The following is a 9,177-nucleotide window of genomic DNA, read 5'->3' as shown; positions in this document are numbered from 1 at the left end:
ATCTCTGAGGAATATTTCCAGTACCTTGTTGAATTGATGCCACAAAAAATTAAGGCAGTTCTGAAGACAAAAAGGGGTCCAACTCAGAACTAGTGAGGTGTACCTACTAAAGTGGCCGGTGAGTGTATGTATGTATCTTTAAAAAGTTATTTTGAGGGTAGCTATTTTTTTGGCATCTAAAATGCAGTATACAATATCTAAAAATGCAGTTACAATGTTTTAAATCAATAGGACAATCAATTTAATGTATACTTAAATACAAATATGCTTGATAACACAACATTTATTAACCCATATTAGATCATTAGTCATTGACTACTTTTTACATAGAGAAGATACACAAAAATGTACACTGTGGAGGGGGAAAGGGTGCACTAATGAAACCAAACATGCAAATAAAAAAACTTGAACCAACAGAAGCATATAAACATTTGAAATGACTCTATCTCTTTAGCACATTCCTATTTTATACAAACACAAATCCATACTTTTGTCAACATATTTTTTTTCCTCCATCAACAATTATGTACACCTTCCATTCTCTACCATGTGATTAATTTCCTTGAAGTGAACTTCGACATGCCGCTCAATTCATTATCCCAGCGGTATCTGGAAATCTCAGTTTTCTCTCAACAGGTGGCCTAAGAGTAAGTCTGGGCATATAGTGCGTCTCTGAGTAGCCAAGGGTTAACACAACACCTTCTCCACTTACACACCAGGAGCGTTTTCACCATCGTTTACCCTTTTATGCTGACAAATCAATCTTGAAGTTTGCCTTGTACTAGACCAGGTTAAAATTTCAAGGGTGGGGCACTCCTTAGAATTTACACCATGCACAACAGTGTAAAATTGTTTACAGCTTTGTCTCGAACAAGCAGAACTGATACAAACTGATGCAAAAGAATAAAGCTTATTGATTGTGCAGTGCTGAACACAATCAGAAGGTCCATCAGGCTGTGAATTGTTGGTTAGTTGATGTAGTCAAAGTCCTCTGGTATTCCAAAAGCTTTGTCCAATCGACTGTTCTCGAAACCAAACTTCCTCTTTGCCCAGGATTTGATTGCAAAAACATTATCTGGGGAGAAAAATGTGAAACAAAAAACACACAAAATATGTATAGAGGTATATAGGATGCACAAAAAAAGTCATACAGATGTTGCATTTGAAAAGTTGTTTAATTATTAAACCATGCTCATTATCACATAATAAACTTTTAAAATCAGCAAATTTCTCAAAGAATTATTTGATGAATGGTTCTTCTTAAACCCCCCTACTCTGGTCTGATTGGTTAGATTGCTCGGTCTGTTGTGATTGGCCTACAGCTGACACTGTGTGCTAAAGATGAAACTCATTAACATATCTGACAGGAGGCTTTCTTCCCTCAGCGACTGCAAACTGTGTGTAGTAAGGAGTGTCTTGATCTAACTATGACAATTAATCCTGCTTTTCAATGAACAAACTAAAATAAAAAGTTAATTAACCACAACCTCCATCGCAAGCACAACATGAACAGAATGTTTCTACTGGTTGTTTTGTGGTTTGTTATGAGATCTTAGTGACTTCCTCAAATAAAAAGCTGGAAGAATTTAGGTTTTTGCTAATTTACTTCTGTTTCTGACAAGATTTAGCCAGCCACAACCGAGCTTTGCATTTGTCCTCTTAACATACTCAAATTAAACAACTTTTTCATCTCAATTTATGTCTGAAGAACTAGGTTAATGCTTAGTCTGAATATTTCAATATTCTGAAATTTTTTTTTCACATTCTAATTATTAACTACATAATTTTGATGATGTTAAATTAACCTCAGAAAACTTAAGACAACTACACAATTGCATTTTCTAGATGGTCATATATGTTTATTATGCATTTATTTAATTGCAATAAATACAGAAAAATAAATTACACTAATTAATTTCAGGGTAAGATAAACAGTAATTAACCTTTCAGTTTCTAACTAAAAGTACACCCCTTTTGAAATTAATATTTCTATCCATTTCTCAGTGAATATAGCTTATAATGTTGGTGCATTTAAACAAATAGTTTTATTAACAATTATATCAATTAAAATAAGAGAAAATAAAACTTTTAAACGTTTCAATTTTTTTATTAATTATATATATATTTTTATTTTTATTAAATTGAGTTTTTGCAGGGGAAAATGGTTAAACATTACAGTTGGAAACACATTACAATTTAACTTCACACACTTTCACAGCTAACATGTCAAAAATCAAATCAAACACTTTGGATGAGATGCTTAAAAAACTAGCCCCACACACTATCAGTTTGAGTGTCTTGAAATACAACATCTGAACAATCTTTGAAGGTGTCTACTAGTAACATTAGTGGAATAATTGAAATATTAAAAACAAAAAACACATTGTTAGTTTTGTGGCTGGATCAACAACAACCTTGGCTGTGCTATATTTTGTAATAATTCAATGGCCCATCAATCCCTACATTTACATTCATGTACCAAGAAATCGCATGACACCATAATATAAGACTAGTGTTGGGCCGATAAACGATATCATATCAAATCATAATAAAATTCATGTCGATGACTATGATAAGCTCTGGATATTTTTACTTAATGTTGATCTAAGAGCCAATCAAGGATGATTTATACTTTCGCCTGTTGCCACACAGCAGACAAGGCTTTTAGACTTGACACGTTTGCCGTTGTAATATACTTTAAAATTACAGGGGGCGGTCAAAAGAAACTGACCGTTAAATAAGACGGATAACCAGAAAAGTAGAAAGTTTCCAGAACTATGTCATATCATTAATATTATTGAAGATTTCTTAACTAATTATTTTAATTAGTATATTGAGTTTACACTAGGATATAGCTTGCTGATAATAATAGCAGGTTTGGCATGCTGTCCCAGGAGAGAACCCTGAGCTTGGAGATAAATGATGAGCCCAGGGCTCCTGCCTGGTCAATGAGCATGTAAGGAGGTATGAGATCAGGTAGTTCCCAAAAGTTCCCCCTGGTAAAGGAAGAAAAGGGGAGATGGGGTGAATGGAGGGAATTTTCGAAAAAAGAAGATGAGAGAGTTATGTTAGTCAGGCTATTTATAATGAGTTTGGAATGATCCGATTGGCTTACTAATGATTATAGATGAGAGACCAGCCACAATCAATCATATCACATGCTTCTCTCAAAATCAGTTTGTGAAATTTCACTTTTAAATTATTTGAATGATTATAAAGATTTTTATAACCATTCAAGATTTATTTTAAACTTAGATGCATCACTTGCTTTTGTTCATATCTCGGACAGTTTTACCTATTAAGGTTTATTAAAATTTTAATGACAAGGCAACATGGGTTTCTCTACAAACTTTTTTTTATTATTATGGCAAGAATAAAAAAAGCAAAACAATGTACACTCACTTAACAATATCGATATTTTTGTGATTTTGCCCGGTTCACAATTGACACATTACTGTCTGGTTAGTTTCTGTTTCTCTACTTATATGCTAAAAAGGCAATACTGGTCTGACATTCCTGACCATCACCACCAATAAAGCCTAGAAAAACAGGGCATCAGTGTATTGTAAAGCGATAGGTTCAAATATTGCTTTCCAGTTATCAAAGAAATTTGTTCCTTAATTATAGGTTTGAAAATTTGTTTTAAATTCAAAACTGTAATACATACGTCAGCGTTAAACCTATAAATGGTAGAAAAACATATTTCTGTAATTGTTTACCTAAGTCTCCACTTTTGCCATGGCATCTTTTGGCTTTAACATACTTTTTAACAAAAACTTTCCTCCTTTCCCACTGTCGCAATTTCTAGCCAAGAATTATTGGTTATCTGGTTATCTCTGTTCACGCATGGATGGATCAAAAAGATGTCTGTACAAGCGTACCTGTTTCAGACAAAATCTCTTCAAAGTGATTCATATTTAACTCAAATGAGACGGTTTGCTTGAGTCTCAAAAATTTTGTTTGCTCCGCCATCTGAAATCATGTTACGCGCACCCAAAGCAAACCTGCGCAAACATCTCGATGACATCACATTCTTTCGATGCACACTCAAGTGAACTAATGAACGTGTCGAGTATAAACCAGGAAAAACATATATGGCAACAGGAATCTGTAATTGTGTTGATATTAGAGATATGCTACTGTATATGAGCTGTCAGTTACAGTTTTTCAGAATATTATATTTTATATTGTGTTTTACAGAATAATATATTATAAGTATATTACAGAAAATCGAAATCTCTAAAAAATTATATGGATAATATGTACGCTGTTTTGTTAACAAACAATACTATAAAATGTTTTTTAATGAAGTGTCTAGTCTTTGTGGCTTCAGTCATTGTTGTGATACATTGTCATTGCTATTGTTGATACATTGTCATTGTTGTGATACATTACATACATTGTTGTGGAAGCATTAACATCTTGCATCGAAATATATATCCTTATCGTTCAATATGGAAAAGAATTATCGAGATTGCATTTTTGCCATATCGCCCAGCCCAGCCCTAGGTCAGATCACACGATTTTTATTGTCTGTCAAGAAAGTCAATTTGTCAGATCATGCCTTTTTTTTTTTTAATAAAATCTTGACTTGTCGTGGGTAGCAAATGTGCCAGATTACACGTTCCTTCATGATCAGTCATTCTGTGACATCTATGACGAACATTTGCAGTCACAAATGTTGCTATAACAATATTTTTTTTTATCTCAATTTCAATTTTTTTTTTTTTTTTTTTATAAATACTGATGCCTGCAGAGTACTAATTACATAAATTAAGGGCATTCGTTAGGATAGGATCAAACTTATGATTCCTTTTTTAGCAGGGAAGTAGCCACGATAGATGCAGAATTATATATATATATATATATATATATATATATATATATATATATATATATAGATATAGATATATCCTATTCCGCGCTCAAGCGTGTGCATAAAAATAGCACCGGCAAAATAATGATTATGAATTTATTGATGCAAAAGCTGATTTAGGCCAATAGGCCTACTAAATGCAACATGCAATTTGAAATATATTTTTCCAGCAAGTTGTATGTTATAACTTATGACTTAATTGAATTCAAATTGGCAGAGTGTGTGTCGTGAATAAAGTGTTTATTAAATGAAGAGTCAGGTGTGTTTAAAGTTTTGGAAAATGGCTCATACAAAAGGACAAGGACTTAAATGCTATTTACAAGTCGCAATCAAAAATGAGATAAGTGGTGTATTGGAGTGTTGCTATAACAATATTTATTATCTCAGTTTAATTTAATTAACTTCAATCTCAATAAACACTGATGCTGGCTGACAACTAATATCTATTTACAAGGCATTCGTTATGACATTGATAGGATCAAACTTTTATGTTTCCTTTTTAATATCAATAATATTTTCTTTGAAATCTAAATGTATATTTTTCTGTCAATGTTGCTATTAAACACTCCCTTGACTGAACATGAAATGAAAGAACATCAGCAGCTGTGAAGCAGTGAAGAATTAATTAAATCCTTATTTTCCACGGAGTGGAAAAAATCATCACCGCACAGTTGGACAGGCAAAATCAAAAATATAATTCATATATGTTTCTTGAAAAAAAAAGATCTTTTTGAAACGATTTTTCTTAGCTATAATTTGTATCTTAATTGTTATGTATTTTTCGTTGGTCAGTTAACTGCTAGATAAAAAAGAATAATAAATAACCTTTGAAGTAAAGTGCTTCAAAACAAGTCCACTATAGGCTTTAGCACCTAAACATTTGCCCTGAGATTGTGTTGGTGTGTTGAAATAATAATAATCTAGCCTAAATAAAATTTTATTTAAATATTCACAGTTTCAGAGAAGCCTATATTAAACTGTTACTATTAATGACACATTAGAATAAGCAGGACAGGCTTTTATTAGAACAAACTCTGTTGGAAAGATGAGAGCAGTGTCGCCTGCAGTAAAAAAAAAATACTTGATTAAACAAATTAAATTGTAATTTACCGGCACAACAGATGGTTTTGTCACTAACAGTCACAAACACTTTAATATAGGCTTCTCTAAAACTATGAATATTTCACCTAATTTTATTTAGGCTAGATTATATTTAGGCTACAACAAACCGGTTTGTGTTTTGGCGCTGAAGCATAGGCGGATTGGTTTTGAAGCACTTTTGAAGCACTTTTGAAGCACTTCATCTCAGATGTTATTCTTGTTTACTTTGATATGTGCGTAAATCCTGCTGGTGCCCCTGGAAGAGAGAATTCAGAATGGAGATGTCGGCATATTTGTGCCAGTCTGTCAAATAAAATTGCTTAAAACACTTTCAAATTTTAGAGAAAGTAGTAAAAGTTTGCATAGCCAATGACTGGTCATATCCACCCGTGACCAACCCATCTGTAAATATGCAGCCTGTTTTTTGATTACCTGACCAGCTCATTAACAGCAGCACCCACTAAAATAACTGATAAATTATGTGCTCCTATTGGGCCGAGTGTCATGTGGTGGAACTCGTAAAGAATGAGAAAAAATTAAACATGCTAAACTTTCTGCGACGATGTCGTGAGGCGTCGCAGGAATGGGATCGGTTGTCGTGAACTATGCCAAATTACACGAGAATAAACGATTGAATCTTGTGTCATGATGTCTATTTGTCCTTTACGAATCTCTACGACAGCCAACGTCAAAAAAAATCCTGCCAAAATCGTGTAATCTGACCGGGGCTGATATGGGGTTCACATTTTTGAAAAAGTCTATATTCAAACAAAAACAATTACAATCATTTTTACAGCGTATAAATTGACCCAGTCATCCATTGTATTAAATCTACAGATTTTATCAGGTTTGTGCAAGCGTGTGGTTTCGAGGCAAGATACAGCATATCATCATCTGAGTGTACCCATTTCATCTATGAGATCACTCACTGATATACTGGAATCTACATGTGTTTGCGCTTGCCTAGTGTGCAGTGTATGTTGCATCTGACTCTTGTCTGAAATCTAATCTGTTAAATGTAAACAGAACATTAAACCCTTCCCGTTTCGCATGTCTGTGTTTTCCCCCAACATGCCAGCACCAAGTGTTTTCATACGCTGCTCATCTGAGACCACTTTTGTAGTTACGTACGTTCACAAAATGCATAAAGGAATTTCCATCCTGAAGTTAAGTGGTGTGCATGTCTGTGTCTGCTACATTCCAGAAAATTCATGCCTGGGAATAACCGAGGGCTTGTGCTGCACAGCCTGAGTCAGGACTTATAAAAACATCCAAGTTTATTTTACTCGGCTGCAAACAGGACTGGACCTTCAGGCCACACAGCAAAAAAAAAATCTGTAAATTAGCAGTTTTTCGTAGTTTGTGATTCATGTTTTTATTTTTCCCCTTTTATTTATGTATTTGAATTGCATTATGGGACCTTGATCTTTCTTCCAAGAACTTTTAACCTTGAAAAGTAAAAATAAAAATGAAATTTTTAATTGTTTCAAGTGACACATTGTCTGGGGTGGTGTTGTGTGTGTGTGTGTGTGTGTGTGTGTATATATATATATATATATATATATATTACTATATAAACTGTATATGTATATAAACCGCCAGTACATTTTGTGTTATTTTACACACTTATTTCGCTCTATATTATTTCTTATACATATTATTAACTACTTTTAAAATGCCTATAAAAGCCACTTTGTTGAAGTGTAGAGTTGACTTTTCAACATCAAAAGTCGACAAAGCAGGGATCAGGGTCCCATAATGCAATTCACCACCATATATAAACTAAAAACACCTGTAAATCAATTAATAGTTTCTGTGCTTGTGATTCACAAGTGTTTTACTTGTGAGCCCAAAACACGGAAGCTGTTAATTAACAGATATCAACAGCATATCTGAACCACACCACATTTTGAGAAAACCTAACAGAGATCATCTTTGCGTGCATTTTACTTACAGACTGACATGAGGGGTATGTTTCAATCTACAGAATAGCTTATTTTGTTAGATGAAAGACAGGCTGAGACAACTATATGTGTTGGAATATTAAACAATGTAGGTGGAGATCTAAAATCAGCCTGGTCTGATCTATTAATGATCTGACAGAACTGGATTGTCAGGATTTGTCTGTGGCCTACATGGATGCATCACATGATCTAACATGAGGTGTGAGGTATGCAAATGACTTACCCGTCCACCTAGCCACAGCCTCTTTAGCTGCAATGTTGGCATTACCTAGAAAAAGAAGGAATATGTTAGTAAAGTTAGCCATAATGGACTGTTTTTATCCTTTTTTAAAATGAAAATATTCTTTCAACTTTCAGCAATGTTACAAAGTCATATTCATCAATTTCAGTCCCTTAAATGTCACCTGGACTCCATTTTAAATGTGTGATAAATTGGAGTCTTATAACAGTGATTATGTTAACAGACACACAAATAATGCTATTATTTCCAATAATCAGACTAGGGTCTTAATCGCAATAAAATGGGTACATGTCAGGTTCAAAGCTCTTCAATCCTGTTTACATGCAAATCCCATTATTCAAATTATTCCCTAGGAACTGTGGTTATTATTCTTATTGATGTTACTAACATACTTCACTTTATAGCACAAATAATGGACTTAAAGTTAAACAGTGTTTAGGAACACTTTTTCTATTTACGACTAATGCAAAACACTTTGTAAGATTGTATTTCATGATTTACTTCAGCATGTGAGCTGAATTTGTTTGCCGTCACAGTCTATGTGCTGTTTGTGGATGAGGGAGCAGAGACTGGTGGCAGCTATGTTTATACGATTTATGGCTACTTATTTAGAAAGAATCACAGCAATTATGTGAGGTTTAATTGCAATATTGCAAAATTATATTATACTGGCATTTAGTGCATGTAAACACACTTATTGATTTGACATTTTTCCTGCTGTAATGAGAACATGGATAAATTGCATAATTAGTCGCTAAAATAAAAGGTGTTCACTCACTTTAGCTTCCGCTTACAAACATTCACACTGGATTCTGTGTAATTAAGGATGTAATGATTCACCATGAGTTAGTTGAAAATCGATTAAAATATGTGATGATTGAACAAAATTACAAATTTTTACAAAGAATATATTTGACCCCAGTTCGCCTTAGTAGGATTTATCCCGGTGCTTCATCTTTATGTAACCGATGTAAGAAACATAAGGGCACCATTAT

The 9,177-nt window shown here is 33.6% G+C and overlaps 1 protein-coding gene across 2 annotated transcripts in view; it reads right to left on the bottom strand.

The window, feature by feature from the left end:
* Positions 1-265: 265 nt before the first annotated feature.
* The window catches only part of mnd1 (meiotic nuclear divisions 1 homolog (S. cerevisiae)), a 35,867-nt gene continuing 26,955 nt past the window's right edge, over positions 266-9,177 (bottom strand). The window contains exons 7-8 of one of the 2 annotated variants that reach the window (XM_005170917.6): positions 8,165-8,209; positions 266-1,075 (exon numbers count right to left, since the gene is read on the bottom strand). In XM_005170917.6, the coding sequence (XP_005170974.1) occupies positions 969-1,075; positions 8,165-8,209 (152 nt within the window). In that variant the 3' untranslated portion in view covers positions 266-968. 2 annotated transcript variants of the gene reach the window in all.

The sequence above is a fragment of the Danio rerio genome, chromosome 1 (assembly GCF_049306965.1).
Source record: "Danio rerio strain Tuebingen ecotype United States chromosome 1, GRCz12tu, whole genome shotgun sequence".
Classification (NCBI taxonomy): Eukaryota; Metazoa; Chordata; class Actinopteri; order Cypriniformes; family Danionidae; genus Danio; species Danio rerio.
This window is presented reverse-complemented; position numbering and strand designations above follow the sequence as displayed.